The 22,362-nt window shown below is 44.9% G+C and overlaps 1 protein-coding gene across 1 annotated transcript in view; it reads left to right on the top strand.

Annotated features, from left to right (window-relative positions):
• The window catches only part of dok6 (docking protein 6), an 86,157-nt gene that overhangs the window by 25,205 nt on the left and 38,590 nt on the right, over nt 1-22,362 (top strand). Inside the window, exons 2-4 of the mRNA XM_029646338.2 lie at nt 2,121-2,228; nt 12,594-12,708; nt 20,507-20,626. Coding sequence (XP_029502198.1) covers nt 2,121-2,228; nt 12,594-12,708; nt 20,507-20,626 — 343 coding nt within the window. The remainder of the gene's footprint in view (nt 1-2,120; nt 2,229-12,593; nt 12,709-20,506; nt 20,627-22,362) is intronic.

Here is a 22,362-nt window from a genome sequence, read left to right as displayed (position 1 = left end):
GCCCAATGTTCTAAATGAATACCGTTCATTGTGTTATGATAAAAAATGCCCTTGACAATATCAGCATTTTGTTTTGTTTTTTTTGTTATACACTCAGCCCAATGTTCTAAATGAATACCATTCATTGTGTTATGATAAAAAATGCCCTTGACAATATCAGCATTTTGTTTTGTTTTTGTTATACACTCAGCCCAATGTTCTAAATGAATACCATTCATTGTGTTATGATAAAAAATGCCCTTGACAATATCAGCATTTTGTTTTGTTTTTTGTTATACACTCAGCCCAATGTTCTAAATGAATACCATTCATTGTGTTATGATAAAAAATGCCCTTGACAATATCAGCATTTTGTTTTGTTTTTTGTTATACACTCAGCCCAATGTTCTAAATGAATACCATTCATTGTGTTATGATAAAAAATGCCCTTGACAATATCAGCATTTTGTTTTATTTTTGTTATACGCTCAGCCCAATGTTCTAAATGAATACCATTCATTGTGTTATGATAAAAAATGCCCTTGACAATATTAGCATTTAGTTTTGTTTTTTGTTATACACTCAGCCCAATGTTCTAAATGAATACCATTCATTGTGTTATGATAAAAAATGCCCTTGACAATATCAGCATTTTGTTTTGTTTTTTGTTATACACTCAGCCCAATGTTCTAAATGAATACCTGTTATGCAGGTGAGTGAGGACCCAAAAGCGGTTTAACAGAAACAGAGTCTTTTAATGTCCAAACACAGGGAAGACATAAATCCTCTTCAGATGTATCGGTTGACAAAATAGACAACCCGCAGAGAGGGCGACAAATAAATCATAAAGTCCTCTGATCTTTACAGGAGAGTCCCCTTCTAGCAGCAGAGGAGAATAGCAGGGTTAGCGGCAACAGACTGCTGGTCTCTCCGGGTAGGCGCGGGTTGTAGAGGACAGAGGTACCTGATCACACGTAGCATCTGATGAAGAGGCAGATTACGACAGGACGGGACAAGGGTGAAGCAAACGAGAATCTGACAAAGACAGAAGCAGAAACAGAGAGAGAAATAGAGACCTAATCAGAGGGAAAAAAGGGAACAGGTGGGAGAGAGTAAACGAGGTAGTTAGAGGAGATGAGGAACAGCTGGGGGAAGGAAAGGGAGAGAAGGTAACCTAATACGACCAGCAGGGGGAAACGAAGTGAAGAGAAAGAACAGGAACAAGACATAACATGACAATACATGACAATACCATTCATTGTGTTATGATAAAAAATGCCCTTGACAATATCAGCATTTTGTTTTGTTTTTTGTTATACACTCAGCCCAATGTTCTAAATGAATACCATTAATTGTGTTATGATAAAAAATGCCCTTGACAATATCAGCATTTTGTTTTGTTTGGCTGTGTAATCAGTTACGTCTTTTTTCAAACTTCAAAGGTTGCATTGCGTGCTGTTTTTTAGTCTTGTTTATTACTGTACATCTCCCTGGTTTGGGTTTCTGATCAGGTTCTTCAGGGGAACGTCTCTCTGGTTTGGGTTTCTGATCAGGTTCTTCAGGGGAACATCTCTCTGGTTTAGGTTTCTGATCAAGTTCTTCAGGGGAACGTCTCTCTGGTTTAGGTTTATGATCAGGTTCTTCAGAGGTACATCTCTCTGATTTTGGTATCTGATCAGGTTCTTCAGGGGTACATCTCTTTGGTTTGGGTGTCTGATCAGATTCTCGAGGGGAACATCTCTCTGGTTTAGGTTTCTGATCAGGTTCTTTAGGGGAACGTCTCTCTGGTTTTGGTTTCTGATCAGGTTCTTCAGGGGAACGTCTCTCTGGTTTAGGTTTCTGATCAGGTTCTTCAGGGGAACGTCTCTCTGGTTTAGGTTTCTGATCAGGTTCTTCAGGGGAACGTCTCTCTGGTTTAGGTTTCTGATCAGCTTCTTCAGGGGAACGTCTCCCATGTTTGGGGTTCTTCTGATCAGGTTCACCAGGGGAACATCTCTCTGGTTTTGGTTTCTAATCAGATTCTTGAGGGGAACATCTCCCTGGTTTGGGTGGCTGACCCGATTCTTCAGGGGAACATCTCACTGGTTTGGGCTTCTTTTGATGGTATTCTCATGGTTCTGTTACCCACGTATTCTCCACAGATCTTCAAGAGGTGCTGGCTGGTGTTTAAGAAGGCGTCCAGTAAAGGCCCCAGACGGTTAGAGAAATACCAAGATGAGAAGGCAGCATACTTCAGAAGCTTTCACAAGGTAAATACATTTTTTATGCTGTCACTGTCTTTTATATATATATATATATATATATATATATATATATATATATATATCTATGTATACAGTTGAAGTCGGAAGTTTACATACACTTTAGCCAACTACATGTAAACTCAGTTTTTCACAATTCCTGACATTTAAGTTAAGATCACCACTTTATTTTAAGAATGTGAAATTCCTCCTGACAGAGCTGGTGTAACCGAGTCAGGTTTGTAGGCCTCCTTGCTCGTACACGCTTTTTCAGTTCTGCCCACACATTTTCTACGGGATTGAGGTCAGGACTTTGTGATGGTCACTCCAATACCTTGACTTTGTTGTCCTTAAGTAATTTTGCCACAACTTTGGAAGTATGCTTGGGGTCATTGTTCATTTGGAAGACCCATTCGCAACCAAGCTTTAACTTCCTGACTGATGTCTTGAGATGTTGCTTCAATATATCCACATACTTATTCTGCCTCATGATGCCATCTATTTTGTGAAGTGCACCAGTCCCTCCTGCAGCAAAGCACCCCCGCAACATGATGCTGCCACCCCCGTGCTTCACGTTTGGGAAGGTGTTCTTTAGCTTGCAAGCCTCCCCCTTTTTTCCCAAAATATAACGATGGTCATTATGGCCAAACAGTTCTATTTTTGGTTCATCAGACCAGAGGTCATTTCTCCAAAAAGTACGATCTTTGTCCCCATGTGCAGTTGCAAACCATAGTCTGTTTTTTTTGGTGGTTTATACTTGCGTACTATTGTTTGTACAGATGAACGTGGTACCTTCAGGCATTTGGAAATTGCTCCCTTGGATGAACCAGACTTTCTTTTCAGATGTCTTGGCTGATTTGTTTAGATTTTTCCCATGATGTCAAGCAAAGAGGCACTGAGTTTGAAGGTAGGCCTTGAAATACATCCACAGGTACACCTCCAATTGACTCAAATTATGTCAATTTGTTACGACTTCCGCCGAAGTCGGTTCCTCTCCTTGTTCGGGCGGCGTTCGGTGGTCGACGTCACCGGTCTTCTAGCCATCGCCGATCCACTTTTCATTTTCCATTTGTTTTGTCTTGTTTTCCCACACACCTGGTTTACATTCCCTCATTATTATTTGACAAGTATTTAACCCTCTGTTCCCCCCATGTCTGTGTGTTGTTACGTGTATGTGCACGTCAGACTGGTTTGTTCCGGGTTATGTAACCCGTATTTGTTTATTGTTCTTAGTGCCGTGTGTCTGTTCGCCGTAATAAAGGTGTAACGGCTTTCTACTGGTGAAGGAGAGTCGGACCAAACTGCAGCGTGTAGATTTCGATCCATATTTAATAAAACAACTTAACACGAATCAACACACAAACTCAACAAAACAATAAACGAAACGAAACGAAAACCGAAAACAGCCTATACATGTGTCTACAAACCTCTAACAAGGACATCAAGACACACAGGACAATCACCCACAATACAACCAAAGAATATGGCTGCCTAAATATGGTTCCCAATCAGAGACAACGGTAAACACCTGCCTCTGATTGAGAACCACTTCAGACAGCCATAGACTCTCCCAGAACACCCCACTAAGCTACAATCCCACTAAGCTACACACCACATACAAAAACCCATGTCACACCCTGGCCTGACCAAAACATAAAGAAAAACACAAAATACTTCGACCAGGGCGTGACAGAATCCCCCCCCCCCCCCTCAAGGTGCGGACTCCCGAACGCACCTCAAAACAACAGGGAGGGTCCGGGTGGGCGTCTGTCCATGGTGGCGGCTCCGGTGCGGGACGCGGACCCCACTCAAACACTGTCTTAGTCCCTCTTCCTCGCGTCCCTGGATAGTCCACCCTCGCCGCCGACCATGGCCTAGTAGTCCTCACCCAGAACCCCACTGGACTGAGGAGCAGATCGGGACTGAAGGACAGCTCGGGACGGAGGCAGCTCGGGACTGAGGGGAAGCTCGGGAGTGAGAGAAAGCTCGAGAGTGAGAGAAAGCTCGAGAGTGAGAGGAAGCTCAGGAGTGAGGAAGCTCAGGAGTGAGAGGAAGCTCAGGCAGGTTGATGGATCTACCAGATCCTGGCTGGCTGGTGGTTCCGGCAGATCCTGGCTGACTGGCAGATCCTGGCTGACTGGCGGATCCTGGCTGACTAGCGGTTCTGGCAGATCCTGGCTGACTGGCGGATCCTGGCTGACTGGCGGATCCTGGCTGACTGGCGGATCCGGCAGATCCTGGCCGACTGGCAGATCCTGGCTGACTGGCGGATCTGGCAGATCCTGGCTGACTGGCGGATCCTGGCTGACTGACGTATCCTGGCTGACAAGCGGATCTGGCAGATCCTGGCTGACTGGCGGATCCTGGCTGACTGGCGGATCCTGGCTGACTAGCGGTTCTGGCAGATCCTGGCTGACTGGCGGATCCTGGCTGACTGGCGGATCTGGCAGATCCTGGCTGACTGGCGGATCCTGGCTGACTGGCGTATCCTGGCTGACAAGCGGATCTGGCAGATCCTGGCTGACTGGCGGATCCTGGCTGACTGGTGGATCCTGGCTGACTAGCGGTTCTGGCAGATCCTGGCTGACTGGCTTATCCTGGCTGACTGGCGGATCCTGGCTGACTGGCGGATCTGGCAGATCCTGGCTGACTGGCAGATCCTGGCTGACTGGCGGATCTGGCAGATCCTGGCTGACTGGCGGATCCTGGCTGACTGGCGTATCCTGGCTGACAAGCGGATCTGGCAGATCCTGGCTGACTGGCGGATCCTGGCTGACTGGCGGATCCTGGCTGACTAGCGGTTCTGGCGGATCCTGGCTGACTGGCGGATCCTGGCTGACTGGCGGATCCTGGCTGACTGGCACTTCTGGCGGATCCTGGCAGACTGGCGGATCCTTGCTGACTGGCGGATCCTGGCACACTGGCGGATCCTGGCCGACTGGCAGATCCTGGCCGACTGGCACTACTGGCAGATCCTGGCCGACTGGCACTTCTGGCGGATCCTGGCTGACTGATGGATCTAACTGATCCTGACAGACTGGCGGCGCTGGGCAGACTGGCGGCGCTGGGCAGACTGGCGGCGCTGGGCAGACTGGCGGCGCTGGGCAGACTGGCGGCTCCTTGCAGACTGGCAGCTCCTTGCAGACTGGCAGCTCCTTGCAGACTGGCAGCTCCTTGCAGACTGACAGCTCCTTGCAGACTGACAGCTCTGGCTGCTTCATGTTGACTGACAGCTCTGGCTGCTCCTTGCAGACTGGCTGCTCCATGCAGACTGGCAGCTCCTTGCAGACTGGCAGCTCCTTGCAGACTGACAGCTCCTTGCAGACTGACAGCTCTGGCTGCTTCATGTTGACTGACAGCTCTGGCTGCTCCTTGCCGACTGGCAGCTCTGGCTGCTCCATGTAGACTGACAGCTCTGGCTGCGCTGAACAGGCGGGAGACTCCGGCAGCGCTGTAGAGGAGAAAGGCTCTGGCTGCGCTAAACAGGCGGGAGACTCCAACGGCGCAGGAGAGGAGAAAAGCGCTGGCTGCGCTGAACAGGCGAGGCGCACTGAAGGCCCGGTGCGTGGTGCTGGAACTGGTGGCACTGGATCGAGGACACGCACAGGAAGCCTGGTGCGGGAGCTGCTACCGGAGGACTGGAGTGTGGAGGTGGCACAGGGCAGACTGGCGGCGGTGGGCAGACTGGCGGTACTGGCGGCGCTGGGCAGACGGGTAGCTCAGACGGCGCTGGGCAGACTGGAGAAAAAGGCTCTGGCAGCGCTGGACTGAGGAGTACTGGTGCCTCTGGAATGAGGGCTCTGGCGCCTCTGGCAAGAGGGCGTAGCTCTGACAGCGCCGGACAGGCGGGAAGCTCCGGCAGCGGCGCCGGACAGGCGGGAAGCTCCGGCAGCGGCGCCGGACAGGCGGGAGGCTCCGGCAGCGGCGCCGGACAGGCGGGAGGCTCCGGCAGCGGCGCCGGACAGGCGGGAGGCTCCGGCAGCGGCGCCGGACAGGCGGGACGCTCCGGCAGCGGCGCCGGACAGGCGGGAGGCTCCGGCAGCGGCGCCGGACAGGCGGGACGCTCCGGCAGCGGTGCCGGACAGGCGGGAGGCTCCGGCAGCGGCGCCGGACAGGCGGGAGGCTCCGGCAGCGCTGGACAGGCGGGACGCACTGTAGGCCTGATGCGTGGTGCTGGCACTGGTATGCCGTGCATACTATGCCACGCCAACAGCTTTCTTTCTACTCTGTCCACTACATCCTCCACACTCTCAGACTAAGCACTCTGCTTCGCCGACAGCTCCAATTCCATCCATGGCTCCGCCCAGGGTCCTTTTCCGTCAAGGATCTCCTCCCAAGTCCATTTATCCAAAGAGTGCAGCCTCTCCCACTGCTGCTGCTGCTTCTGTTGCTTCTCCTGCTGCTGCCTTTGCTGCTGCTGCTGTTGCTCCTGCTGCACCTGTCGCTTCTCCTGTGGCTCCTGCCTGTTGACACGCTGCTTGGTCCTGTGCTGGGTGATTCTGTAACGGCTTTCTACTGGTGAAGGAGAGTCGGACCAAACTGCAGCGTGTAGATTTCGATCCATATTTAATAAAACAACTTAACACGAATCAACACACAAACTCAACAAAACAATAAACGAAACGAAACGAAACGAAAACCGAAAACAGCGTATACATGTGTCTATAAACCTCTAACAAGGACATCAAGACACACAGGACAATCACCCACAATACAACCAAAGAATATGGCTGCCTAAATATGGTTCCCAATCAGAGACAACGGTAAACACCTGCCTCTGATTGAGAACCACTTCAGACAGCCATAGACTCTCCCAGAACACCCCACTAAGCTACAATCCCACTAAGCTACACACCACATACAAAAACCCATGTCACACCCTGGCCTGACCAAAACATAAAGAAAAACACAAAATACTTCGACCAGGGCGTGACAAAAGGGCTCCTTTTTCTACCCATTTCTGCTCTCCTGCGCCTGACTTCCCTACAGCCAGTTATGCATACACTACACATTTAGCCTATCAGAAGTTTCTAAAGCCATGAAATCATTTTCTGGAATTTTCCAAGCTGTTTAAAGGCACAGTCAACTTAGTGTATGTAAATTTCTGACCCACTGGAATTGTGATACAGTGAATTGTAAGTGAAATAATCTGTCTGTAAACAGTTGTTGGAAAAATTACTTGTGTCATGCACACAGTAGATGTCCTAACTGCCTTGCCAAAACTATAGTGTGTTAAAAATACATTTGTGGAGTGGTTGAAAAATGAGTTTTAATAACTCAAACCTAAGTGTATGTAAACTTCCGACTTCAACTATATATATATATTCACCTCATTGGCTCTCCAAAATATTTCTGTCTTGATATGAAGGATACACTCAGTAGACAGATATGTTTTTAGATGCAGCACAAGGCCAGACAGAAATTCATTTGTCTGAGTTTGTCGACCCTTTTAACGGCACCGCCTCCCATCACAACTTAGCCACAACCTTCATTTTTACCCAATAACAAGCCACAACCTTCATTTTTACCCAATAACAAGCCACAACCTTCATTTTTACCCAATAACAAGCCACAACCACCATTTCCCCTCAGAAAATATTGCCAAGCACTTATTTTATTACACATCAATCGGTTAAATCCTACTACGCACAAACCGACCCCAAAAAATGATTGTATTTGTCTTTCATAAAATAATTCCACATGGGGTAAAGATTGCTGTTCGGAATCTATTAAGGCACATTTGGACGCTTTATCTCGTTCCTCCGGGGTCTTTCTCTTCCATTGAGGAGGATAATCTGGAATATAATATATCTCTCCCATCTTATTAAACCCTTTGAAAATACCCCAATTAGGCCTCATTATCAGTGGCAAGGATGATGTTAAGTGAGTTAAGTGGCTCTGCTGTAGTGATGGGAGGAGAGGAGATGTGGCCTCAGATAGGGACTTGCTGGGACACCAGAGTGTTTGATGTGTCTGGGCTCTTTAATATGTGGCTGTATTATGAGAGGCTATAACACACTGTCTAATACACTATAATTAGTTATCAGTCACTTCCCCACCTCATCAAGGGGTTGACTGACTGGAGGCCTATGCTGATTTCCGATAGCTACGTAACTTTTTATACTTCATCATTCCATCAAATTGAAATGCCTGTGTCGTGTTAACCTCTCCTAGAGATGTCTGCTACCCACAGCAAAGTGAGTGATGACAGAACACATGCACCAGTGCACCTGATAATGCTTCCAACACAGTGCTCCCCAGTGCACATGAAAACGCTTCCCTCGAATCCCCACACAGATTAGGAAAGGTTCCATCCGAGGGATTCCAGAACAGTGCTCCAGAGAAAACTTAAAAACAACAACAACAGTGGATTTGCTTTTGTGTTTCGAAGGGTGCTGCATAGATAGAACGTTGCGGCCACGCCCGCCTGTCAGGAAAATAACCTGTGGTTACCTAGGTTACCCCGTTGTCTCACAGCTAAAACATGACCTTTTTCAAAGCAATTTTCTTGTTGTCTGCTTGTTTTAATAAATTACAAAACTAGATTTAAGAAAAGTACAACATGTCTAAAGATGACTTTTCAACATTGCTTGCTCCGGAGCGTTCTCACTACACAGAACGTTTTATATTGTAGGGCTTCCCAACAACACAAACAAACTGATTTTACAGCTACAAGTAGTGAATGGACTTTCAGTACAAACTGAGTATATTAAACAAGTGCAATGTATTACCTGTGATTGAATGTTTTCCACACACATAGCTACAGTACCAGTCAAAAGTTTGGACACACCTACTCATTCCAGGGTTGTTCTTTGTTTTGACTATTTTCTACATTGTAAAATAATAGTAAAGACATCAAAACTATGAAATAACACATATGGAATCATGTAGAACAAATCGAAATATATTTTATATTTGAGAATCTTCAAAGTAGCCACCCTTTGCCTTGATGACAGCTTTGCACACACTTGCCATTCTCTCAACCAGCTTCATGAGGTAGTCACCTGGAATGCATTTCAATTAACAGGTGTTAATTGGGTACATTTGTGGAATTTCTTTCCTTCTTAATGCATTTGAGCCAATCAGTTGTGTTGTGAGAAGGTAGAGGTGGGATACAGAAGATAGCCCTATTTGGTAAAAGACCAAGTCCATATTATCACAAGAACAGCTCAAATAAGCAAAGAGAAATTACATTCCATCATTTAAAAAAACAAAAAAACATTTAAGGACAAATTATTATTTCCAATGACGGCCTACCCCGGCCCTAACCCGGACGATGCTGGGACGATGCTGACGAATTTTGTGCCGTCCTATGGAACCCCCAATCACAGCCGGTTGTGAAGCAACACGGAATCAAGCCACTGCCTTAGACCGCTGCGCCACTCAGAAGCCATAAATTTAAGACATGAAGCTCAGTCAATCCGGAAAATGTCAAGAACTTTGAAAGTTTCTTCAAGTGCAGTCGCAAAAACACATCAAGCGCAATGATGAAACTGGCTCTCATGAGGACCGCCACGGGAAAGGAAGACCCAGAGTTACCTCTGCTGCATAGAGTAAGTTCATTAGAGTTAACTGCACCTCATATTGCAGCCACGAAACAGACACATCTCAACATCAACTGTTCAGAGGAGACTGCGTGAATCAGGCCTTTATGGTCGAATTGCTGCAAAGTAACCACTACTAAAAGACACCAACAAGAAAAAGAGACTTACTTGGGCCAAGAAACACAGCAATGGATATTAGACCGGTGGAAATCTGTCCTTTGGTCTGGAGTCCAAATTTGAGATTTTTTGTTCCAACCGCCGTGTCTTTGTGAGACGCAGAGTAGGTGAACGGATGATCTCCGCATGTGTGGTTCCCACCGTGAAGCATGGAGGAGGAGGTGTGGGGGTGCTTTGCTGGTGACACTGTCAGTGATTTATTTAGAATTCAAGGCGCATTTAACCAGCATGGCTGCCACAGCATTCTGCAGCGATACGCCATCCCATCTGGTTTGCGCTTAGTGCTACTATCTTGTTTTTCAACAGGACAATTTCCCAAAACACACCTCCAGGCTGTGTAAGGGCTATTTGACCAATGAGAGTGATGGTGCTGCATCAGTTGACCTGGCCTCCACAATCACCCAACCTCAACCCAATTGAGATGGTTTGGGATGAGTTGGACCGCAGAGTGAAGGAAAAGCAGCCTATGCTTAGCATATGTGGGAACTACTTCAAGACTGTTGGAAAAAGCATTCCTCATGAAGCTGGTTGAGAGAATGCCAAGAGTCTGCAAAGCTGTCATCCAGGCAAAGGGTGGCTACTTTGAATAATTTAAAATATACTATATATTTTTATTTGTTGAACACTTTTTTTGGTTACTACATGATTCTATATGTGTTATTCCATAGATTTGATGTCTTCAATATTATTCTACAATGTAGAAAATATAAAAAAGATTTTAAAAACTTGACCGAGTAGGCGTGTCCTAACTTTTGACTGTACTGTATGTGTAGCCTACTTGGATACCGGCTCCCCACAGTTTCCCACTCTCTCATGCCAAATAGGCTGAAGCCACACGGCTATTTTCACAGGTTCTATTTCCCTACGTGGGAGCATTGTGAACTATAGGTTGGGATTTTTGATGTACATTAAACAACACATTAGATTTTCAGCATGTTTTGTTATTTCTGTTAAACAAAACACGACGACAAAGTTGTCTCTTTTACACTGGGTGTCATTGGGATATAACGTTTGTTTTCCTCAATTTGTGGGTGTGGTCAAGGGGAATTCCTTATCATTACCTGAATATTGACTCGGAGTATACAACTGAATAATTCCAAAAAAGAATTCAGCAGGACCCACTCCCTGTCTCACTTGTTTACTGTTTTGGCTGCCTCTATGTCATGAGCTTTTGACAAAGGCATTTGCAGCCATATGATGCTACCAATGGCTTGGTTCATAAACTATAAATAAGCAGTAAACTGTAGAGAAGTAACTTTTAGAGAGTTTATGCCTTTGGGCTATATTCTTGACAATAGCTTTGTGGCTATGTTCTGAGAGGAAAGAGAAGATCATCAAAGAGGGGAGGGGATGGGAGGAGATGGGAGGGGAGGAGAGGAGAGGAGAGGAGAGGAGAGGAGAGGAGAGGAGAGGAGAGGAGAGGAGAGGAGAGGAGAGGAGAGGAGAGGAGAGGAGAGGAGACTGGCTAAGCATATAGAGCCCAGCTAGCTCCAGTGCTGATGTGGTTTTTGCTGTCAGTTCTGTGTTATAATTATGTTTCTGGGTTAAGATATGAACCATATTGACTTCATATTCACTTCCTCACATCAGCGATGCAAACAGATGGTATCAATGCTATTGTCTGGATAATGAACACTGAGGATAATGGTATTCAATACATTTTGTACAACCTCATCATCACACTGCCTTGTGATGCAGTTTCACAACAGTCTTGAACAGAAAATGCTCATGGAAAATTGAATTTATTTCACTAGCAATAATCAAATCAAACGTTGAAATCTTTATTCTGCATGTGGCATGTTAGCATGGCTCGTGGCACTGATCTCTAACAGTCAGATTTGTACTATATAGGAAACACGCACGCAGGGGCGAACTCTCGCACGCACACACACACACATTTTACTACAGTATACGGCAGTGAGCCCACGTAATACATTCCCATCAGGCTGGCATTGTGCCCACGGTTGGCTCTGAGCGAGCGCTCTACAATAATGTAATGGCTCTTATCTGTCCAGCAGCGAACAGAGAGGATTGTTGAAGAAAACAGTCCTATAAATGCACAAGATATTCAATTAAATGACTGTTAACTCCCAGAGTTAACATGATTTAGGAGCTTTTGATTCTGCTCCTGAGTATTGATTGGATCTTTATTGGCCGTGTGCAAAGTGAAGCAGTTTCACCAATTGCTCTTGTTGTTTTTTTAGTTAGAGCCAGACCAATGGAAATCCACACTGTCATTTAGGAGACTGAGTTGATCCATAATGTATATGACAAGCTTGTTATAGTCCATTACACAATATAAATGGTCTTCTTCACACAATTTCCATTGATTTCCCTAAATAAAACGATAGTAGTGGTAATGAATTGCATTCATATAGCTCCTTTCAACAGAGTTTATGAAATATGAATATTGTGTAAATAAATATGATACAATTAAATTTCGTTTTGCAATTCTGCATGTACAGAACATCACCAATAGTAAATTACAAATTATCAGTTAAGGGAGCAAGTCGAACAACGAATTTATCTCGGCAACTTTTTCAAACAAGAAAAACAAGAAAAGCTAACAGTACTAGACGGTGTTCCCATGGCCTGTCCCCTCAGCTGTCGTCTTGTTGATTTGGCTAATGTTTTGTTGTTCTGTTTGTCTTAGATCACGGAGCTTCACAATATCAAGAACATTACACGGATGCCCCGGGAGACCAAGAAACACGCAATGGCAATCATCTTCTACGACGAGACTTCCAAGACATTTGCCTGTGAGTCAGGTAAGCAATGCAACGCTGGGGAACGGAGGGGGGCAGGGAGGGAGGGATGGTGGATGAAGAAGGGGGGAGGGATGAAGAGTACGGGGGAGAGAGAGGGAGAAAGCAATAGAAGAGAGAAAAGAACAGAGAAGGGAAAGGTTAGAGAGAGAGAGAGAGAGAGAGAGAAAGACAATTGAGTGCTGTAGGTATTCCAAGCGCCAGACATGTGATTCTGTACTGTATTAGCTAAGACGGGTGGGTGTGTGTGTGGGTTTGTGTGGAGGGGTACTTGGGTATTATATATATATGGTTGCATCCTCTGGGTCCTGGTAGAGCAGAATGCTGTGATCTGATAGGTTGTAATGAATTCTGCTGCAGGGACTGGCTGAGTTAATAGTGTTAAGAGTCTTTATAGAGAACTAAAGAGAAACACGGAGAGATAGAGGAGGATGGATATTGGATTCATAGTGATAACGGGATGGGGAGGGAAAGAGAGTGAGAGAGAACGATTGGGAAGAGTGTATGAGAGTGATAGGGATTAGAGGTAGGGAGAGAGAGAGAGAGAGAGAGAGAGAGAGAGAGAGAGAGAGAGAGAATGATTGGGAAGAGTGAATGAGAGTGATAGGGATTAGAGGTAGAGAGAGAGAGACATTGAGGATGAGAGATAAATAGCGTGAGCAGTGGTCCTGCAGAGATATTAGCTCCTCTCCTCTCCTCTCCTCTCCTCTCCTCTCCTCTCCTCTCCTCTCCTCTCCTCTCCTCTCCTATCCTCCCCATTCGTCTCCTGTCCCATTTTCTTATCTTTCTTCTTCTCTCCTCTCCTGTAATGTCACAAACAGAGAAGTAAACAGTAGTTAATTGGGCACTGGGTGGAAGAGACATACACAAACAAACAAGGACAGTGATCCGCTGTAGACAAGTTGCAGGTGATTTTAGTGCCTGTGTGAGTGTGTGTGTGTGTGTGCTGATGTGCTGATGTTCTGATGTGAGCTGTAGCAGTGGATCTCAGGGGATAGATTATGTGCCTTATGGGGTGCAGTGAACTCTATCTCCACTCACTCCCCTCTCCCCTCACACCATTCTCTATGTCTCTCTCTCCTATCTCTTTCTCCCTCCTCTCTCTCTCTCTCTCTCTCTCTCTCTATTTATCTCTCTCCAACACACACACACACACACACACACACACACACACACACACAAACAAACAAACGATCAAACACACAAAGCTCACAGTTACGCTGCTGACCCCTCCCTCCCTCTTCCTGGAGTCCCTTGCCATATGGAGGGATGTGTCCCCCGTGTCCAACACATGGTCCTTCACTTCCTGCACTCAATCACACACATGCACACTAGGGCTGGGCGGTGAACCGCATTTGAGTATATACCGACCAGTTTGGATGTTTACTTTACCTTACATACAGTGGGGCAAAAAAGTATTTAGTCAGCCACCAATTGTGCAAGTTCTCCCACTTAAAAAGATGAGAGAGGCCTGTAATTTTCATCATAGGTACACTTCAACTATGACAGACAAAATGAGAAAAAAAGAAGATCACATTGTAGGATTTTTAATGAATTTATTTGCAGATTATGGTGGAAAATAAGAATTTAGTCAATAACTAAAGTTTATCTCAATACTTTGTTATATACCCTTTGTTGGCAATGACAGAGGTCAAACGTTTTCTGTAAGTCTTCACAAGGTTTTCAAACACGGTTGCTGGTATTTTGGCCCATTTCTCCATGCAGATCTCCTCTAGAGCAGTGATGTTTTGGGGCTGTTGCTGGGCAACACGGACTTTCAACTCCCTCCAAAGATTTTCTATGGGGTTGAGATCTGGAGACTGGCTAGGCCACTCCAGGACCTTGAAATGCTTCTTAAGAAGCCACTCCTTCGTTGCCCGGGCGGTGTGTTTGGGATCATTGTCATGCTGAAAGACCCAGCCACGTTTCATCTTCAATGCCCTTGCTGATCGAAGGAGGTTTTCACTCAAAATCTCACGATACATGGCCCCATTCATTCTTTCCTTTACACGGATCAGTCGTCCTGGTCCCTTTGCAGAAAAACAGCCCCAAAGCATGATGTTTCCACACCCATGCTTCACAGTAGGTATGGTGTTCTTTGGATGCAACTCAGCATTCTTCGTCCTCCAAACACGACGAGTTGAGTTTTTACCAAAAAGTTATATTTTGGTTTCATCTGACCATATGACATTCTCCCAATCTTCTTCTGGATCATCCAAATGCTCTCTAGCAAACTTCAGACAGGCCTGGACATGTACTGGCTTAAGCAGGGGGAAACGTCTGGCACTGCAGGATTTGAGTCCCTGGCGGTGTAGTGTGTTACTGATGGTAGGCTTTGTTACTTTGGTCCCAGCTCTCTGCAGGTCATTCACTAGGCCCCCCCGTATGGTTCTGGAATTTTTGCTCACCGTTCTTGTGATCATTTTGACCCCACTGGGTGAGATCTTGCGTGGAGCCCCAGATCGAGGGAGATTATCAGTGGTCTTGTATGTCTTCAATTTCCTAATAATTGCTCCCGCAGTTGATTTCTTCAAACCAAGCTGCTTACCTATTGCAGATTCAGTCTTCCCAGCCTGGTGCAGGTCTACAATTTTGTTTCTGGTGTCCTTTGACAGCTCTTTGGTCTTGGCCATAGTGGAGTTTGGAGTGTGACTGTTTGAGGTTGTGGACAGGTGTATTTTATACTGATAACAAGTTCAAACAGGTGCCATTAATACAGGTAACGAGTGGAGGACAGAGGAGCCTCTTAAAGACGAAGTTACAGGTCTGTGAGAGCCAGAAATCTTGTTTGTTTGTAGATGACCAAATACTTATTTTCCACCATAATTTGCAAATACATTAATAAAAAATCCTACAATGTGATTTTCTGGATTTATTTTCTCATTTTGTATGTCATAGTTGAAGTGTACCTATGATGAAAATTATCTTTTTAAGTGGGAGAACTTGCACAATTGGTGGCTGACTAAATACTTTTTTACCCCACTGTAACAGCATATCAATGTTTGGTTTATTAAATGTAATAACTGAGTGCTGAAACTAAATATGCTAGACAAGCTGGGATCTTTTTGTGTCTGTAAAATGAATTATGCTAGAAATGTTGGTGTAAACGCTAATGTGTAAATATTGATTGATAAATATTGATTGATAAACTTGGAGTCACGCGATGTTGTGTGGTCCACCAACTACAATTTGGGTCCTTTCCAATAAATACTGAGGGTCTCTGTCACGGATCCCTCCGGAGCTTTCATTACGCACACCTGTCCCCTATTCCCACTGATTAGTTATTGTATATATGTGCCCTTTGGGTTCCATTGGGCTGTTTGATTATTGTTACTATGTCCGTTGGTGCATGTGAGAACCTGTGCTGTGTTTTGGCTTTCGTGCCATTGTGAATTGCGCAGATGATTACGGGTCTCGTCCCGTGTGTTAATCATTGTGCACATGTGTATTTATTCGAGGTACTCCTCGCTCTTTTGTTTGGGTTTCAACCCTGTGTTTTGCATAGTGTTTGTTTGGTCTTCGTCCCCGTGCCTTTACATGATGCGCCATAATTTGGGTGTAAATTAAACCCCTATTACGCATTCCTGCGCCTGTCTCCCGAACCCTTTATACCAACGTGACAGTCTTATTCTGGTGACAAATAAAAAATGATCTTGCTCTTTTGTCTATAAAAATCTCATAATGTATGCAAGTGTTACTAGGACTCTGGGGGGACTTGGCCTATCCGCAGGGGGTACTTGAAGGGCACTCCGAGCAGAGCAGAATTCAGTTGGTGGTACAGTAACCGATAAACGTTGGGAACCACTGATATAGGCTATACCCGCACTGTATCTGCAAGCTGTTGGCTAGAGCGCATTTGTCAATACCAACGTGGGCACACTCGCTATATAACCCAACATTGTCTGTGGGAAACCACTCAGTAGAGTAGAAAATTGCCATGGAAACCCATTTCACTTTTTATGCAGTACATGGGAATTGAACCACAAAGGTATTTTGATGTGCAGCTACGTCATCACGTACAGCCTTTCATCAGAAACAAGTCCATTTGATGGAAGCGCATCTCTGGTGGGAAAGTGGGCATATTCTTTTTATGCAGATTTTAGAATAATTGCATAAAAATCTGTCGCTATTGGATGGAAATGTAGTTATAGAGGAGAGTAACTATTCTGATAAAGAAAACCGTACATTTTTCACAAAATAGAGACATACAAAGACAAAACAAATGTAGTAATTACTACATACATGTATGCTGATTTTTTGTTGTTGATTGAACAGTATAAAACAGTTAAAAGAGAGAAAGCCCCATTAAAACCACTTAGAAGGTATTTGTTACAACCCTAAAGTCACGCACTACTTATGAAGCATATCTGCAACTTTTATTAAAAAAAAATTAAAAAAATACTGTCAAATACCTTCACAAATATCATACCTTCACAAATATCATGATATGATATTTTGGCCATGCCGGCCAGCCTTAAGGCACGCACGCACACACTTTCTCTATTTCTCTCCCATGTCCACCCCATGCAGGAAGCTGCCCTCCCAGTGTCCTTCACTTCCTGTGCTCTCTCTGTGGTACTGTGCCAGTGTCAGCCTCTTTTCTCTCTCACTCCCTCTTGCTCCTTCACACTGCTAGTTTTAAAAAAACTGATGTCTAGCTCTCTTATCTCTTCCACTCTCTCTCTCTCTCTCTCTCTCTCTTACCTCTCCCCTGCCTCTCATTTTCCTCATGCTCTCTCTTCTTCTCTTTCCCTGTGTGTTGTCCAGGCTGCCTCTCGGATAAAGTGTTTGTTTATGTGATTTTCCACTCGGCAGCTCTTACAGTGTGTGAGTTTAGACTTCAGACACACTCAGAGGACACAGGCTCAACAAGGGAGGAAATGGACCAAGAGAGGCTCTTAAGTACAGAGATTTATCAGTGTGTGTGTGTGTGTGTGTGTGTGTGTGTGTGTGTGTGTGTGTGTGTGTGTGTGTGTGTGTGTGTGTGTGTGTGTGTGTGTGTGTGTGTGCGGATGAACAAGGCCACAACCTCAGGCAAGGTCAGTCTAGGGAACAGACCCTTTACCCATTTCCCTCTCAGATAAACTGCCCAGTTGTACACTGAAAAAAAATGAAGGTTCTTAAGTGGTTCTTCCTCAGCTCTTAAGGTTCCTTGGAGCACTGTTGCCGCATTAAAAAAAACTTTGAGTTAAGTGTGGGGTTTTTGATGTGGCATCTACGCTTCTTCAGAATTCTTAAAGGTTCTTGAAATGTCTATTGACTCCTGCAAATATGTCCCTTTCATAGCACACAGCAATTTGTCCAGTGTTAACTAGTGTTGAGTTTTCAGTGTGACATTTCTAGGGTTAATTCAACAGTTAATCAGTGGTGTAAAAGAACCCCAGAGTTGGTGTTAATAACTAGAGTTGAACCAAAACCATGGCCATCACTATCATATTCCCCAGCATGCTCTTTTGCAGGTGGATTTTCAGAATTGTTTCTTTCAATATCTATGTTTTTGCATGTATGTTTATTGATTAATTAAACTTATGCTACTCAAATATAAATAACATACATTTTTTCTAAACTGTTCCAATGTGTTATTAGGACTCATTGCACCCGTTATATCTTAGTCTTTCCGAGCCTGGTAGTCATTCCAAATGCAGGTGAATAAAAATTCTAAATGGTGTATATCCCTAATATGTCTGGATTCCAATTGGAATTACACGTTGTTTTGCAATAGTGTGACTTGCATGCCAGCATAGTGTGACTTACATGCCAGCATAGTGTGACTTGCATGCCTGCATAGTGTGACTTGCATGCCAGCATAATGTGACTTGCATGCCAGCATAGTGTGACTTGCATGCCAGCATAGTGTGACTTGCATGCCAGCATAGTGTGACTTGCATGCCAGCATAGTGTGACTTGCATGCCAGCATAGTGTGACTTGCATGCCAGCATAGTGTGACTTGCATGCCTTGTGTGTTCTGTAAACTATGAGTTTCAGGCCACTGTATTAGGGTAAAACTAGGCTGTATTGTCTTTAAGAATTACATTTTAATGAATGAAATCAACAACCATGTCTCTGTCACTAGCAAAAAGTCATGAGTGGTACAAGTACCTTGAAAATTAACTCGAAAGGCATCCTGGGAACTATGCAAATAAAAATCCCCAAATGTTTTTTTCAAAGAACCATCCCATTTATGGTTCTTCAGAGACTCTAAAAGGGTTCCCCTATGGCATCACTAATGCATCACTAATGCATCACTAATGCATCACTATGGCATCACTCTCAATAACATTATTTGGTTCCAATTTGCACTTTTGTTTTTAAGAGTGTACACACACACACAGTTCCACATGCATCTCTATACACATCAGTGACCACAGTGCCATGTCCTGGAGCTCCTTTAGGAAGAGACCAGGGAGAAGTAGACAACACACAGATAAACAACTCAGTCTGACTCTCATTTCATAGCTCAGTAACTCTCATCCACATTCTACAGTCTGGAATCTTACTTTCCATTGTAAACAGAGCTTTCTCCATCTTTAGAGGAAGACATTGGTATTCACCAACAACTGTCTTTCTGTTTGCTGTGTGAGGGAATGAGAATTTGATTCATGAAACCATCAGCCTCCACTTAGTGGTTAATTAAACAATTCAATAACACCCCTCCTCTTCCCTCACCACTGCCAAGAGTGCCAGAGTTGAGCTTTTCGAGACTTGTGCACACGGCAGCGTATGTGGTGTATGTGTTTGTGTGTGTTCATGTTCATCTTCCTGTTCCTGTTCCTGTTCCTGTTTGTGTGTGCATGTGTGCCTCGGAGAGAGATACGGTGTGTGTAACTGATTAAGAGAGAGGAGATATTATCGACTTGTATGGGTTTGATTAAAAGATTGTCACTGTTGCTCCGAGATAATTATTTTCGGATGCATTCACACAATTTCCTTAGAGATCAATCCTGTTAATTGTTTTCTACACCCAGGCTTCCCACCGTTTAATTATATCACCCTATTGGGATAATAAGCTATTGATTTTCTGGTGTTAAGAATGTCAGTTGATCCCCCTGTGTTCTGCGTGTTGATCAAATCTATCCGAGAAAAAATGCTTTATGGCCTGATCCCAGATCTGTACTGGATGTGCTTTAGAAGTACAGTACAGATTGCGGTTGTCACAGTTACCACAATGCTCCATTTTTTATTGGGAAAAAAATAATAGAGACAGAACTCTATGGTCCTTTAAAAATCTGCTCTATGTACAATATCTTGTGATTTAGCTTGGAACAAATAATTGATGGCTGGGTATATCAGGGGTCTGGTGGTCAAGTGCTGTAGGAGTACAGTATAGGAGAGAGGAGAGGAGAGAGGGAAGAGAGAGAGGGTTAGGGAGGGCAGTGTTGAGAGTGGTCAGAGGGGAGAAAGATGGGATAGCAGAGGAGAGAGAGGAAATGCAGCATTCATCTGGTGTTTTGTGTTCATGAACTGCTTGACTCTTTTCATCAGCAGAGAATCAATCAGATTGATTTTCTCCAGGTTACCACTACCTGATACTCACGTCCGGGGGGCTTTTTTAGTCCACAGTGCATGCTGTATGATTCATCTGTGTGTGTGTGTGTGTGTGTACTTTTCTAACTTTGTATGAGCTGGATGCGGAGGAGTGGTACAAGCTGCTGTGTGTGGAGTGTGTATTTCTGCCTGTGTGTTTAACTCTTGTTTTAACTCTGTGTTTAGAGCTGGATGCAGAGGAGTGGTACAAGCTGCTGTGTGTGGAGTGTGTATTTCTGCCTGTGTGTTTAACTCTTGTTTTAACTCTGTGTTTAGAGCTGGATGCAGAGGAGTGGTACAAGCTGCTGTGTGTGGAGTGCCTAGGAAGCCGACTGAATGACATCAGCCTGGGAGAACCAGACCTGTTAGCAGCGGGGGTGCAGAGGGAGCAGAGCGGTGAGTCCCCAATTAGAACCCCAGCTAATGGAGGCCATTTTGGGTCAATCCTGCCCCAAACTGGATATGTTTGAGTGCAACTGAGTCCTCAGAGGTTTGTGATAGGGAAACGGTGAGTCTCCAATTAGTCCCTGCCAACAGAGACCATTTTGGGTCGATATTTCCCCCCCAACCATCCCAGCACTTGTAGACGGTTTCATTACCAGCCCAGAAATGTTAGTGCAACAGAGGTCTGTGTGTGTGTTTGTGTGCATCTTTATCTATGTGTGTGTGTGTGCGTGCATGCATATATGTACTTTCGAGTGTGTATCTGTGCACGTGTGTGCATGTGCACGTGTATGTGTGTGTGGCTGTCTTCCTGGCCTAATGAGAGGTGCTGTGCATCACTGGCTCCCCTCATAATGAAGCTTGTCACAAAAATGAATGAGATTATATCTGCTGGGGCTGAGGCCATGTGAAATCACTGCCCCCCCATCCAGGAAATAGAAATAGAGAAATGGGAAGGAGGAAAGAGGAAAGGTATAGTAGCTGTTATTAAATGGGTGAATGTCTATTCATTTGTAGACTAGCTGTGGAAATGACTGCAGTGTGTGTGTGTGTGTGTGTGTGTGTGTGTGTGTGTGTGTGTGTGTGTGTGTGTGTGGGTGTGTGTGTGTGTGTGTGTGTGTTTTATAGACTGGCTTTGGAAATGAAAGAATCAAGAATCTGGCCCAAGGTCTTTTATTTTTACTCCCCTAACAACCTTTTACAGGACGCCTACAATTGCATTTACGCATAACTTTGTGCTCTGCCCTCGTTTGAAAAAATCGATATGAATCCGAATGAATCTGAGCAGCCCATCTAGTTCAATGAACAGTAATAACATGTATTTCTCTCTCCCTCAGCGTCGATGTAAAATGACAGGGAAATATTGATTTGTATTCATAACATCGAAGTGGTGCGGTGTGTGAAGAAAGAAAGAGAAACAACAACAGAAATAGAACACTAAACACTTGTGCTTGTCTCTGCAGCACATATACTAAAATGGGAGAAAACTCCACCCTCTGCAGTTAGACTTCAATTAGTGATCACCCAACTACAGGGGCTGATAATTAAATCAAAGTTCATTTTCTCGCTGCTCCTAAAAATAGCCTCATCATATTACATTGCCATTTCATCAGTCCTCACTCTAGACTCATGGCTGTTCTTTTGAAACATTAGGCATAATTAGTGAGTATTAATGTAGATTATGAAGAGCTCTCTGAGAGCTGGTTAAAGTGATTGAGGCTGAGTAGGTCTCTAGTAGAGACCCCAGCTGGTTAAAGTGATTGGGGCTGAGGTCTCTAGTAGAGACTCCAGCTGGTTAAAGTGATTGGGGCTGAGGTCTCTAGTAGAGACCCCAGCTGGTTAAAGTGATTGGGGATGAGGAGGTCTCCAGTAGAGACTCCAGCTGGTTAAAGTGATTGGGGCTGAGGAAGTCTCTAGTAGAGACTCCAGCTGGTTAACGTGATTGGGGATGAGGAGGTCTGTAGTAGAGACTCCAGCTAGTTAAAGTGATTGGGGCTGAGGTCTCTAGTAGAGACTCCAGCTGGTTAAAGTGATTGGGGATGAGGTGGTCTCTAGTAGAGTCTCCAGCTGGTTAAAGTGATTGGGGATGAGGAGGACTGTAGTAGAGACTCCAGCTGGTTAAAGTGATTGGGGCTGAGGAGGTCTCTAGTAGAGACTCCAGCTGGTTAAAGTGATTGGGGCTGAGGAGG

This window comes from Oncorhynchus nerka, linkage group LG22 (genome assembly GCF_034236695.1).
Source record: "Oncorhynchus nerka isolate Pitt River linkage group LG22, Oner_Uvic_2.0, whole genome shotgun sequence".
NCBI lineage: Eukaryota > Metazoa > Chordata > Actinopteri > Salmoniformes > Salmonidae > Oncorhynchus > Oncorhynchus nerka.
This window is presented reverse-complemented; position numbering and strand designations above follow the sequence as displayed.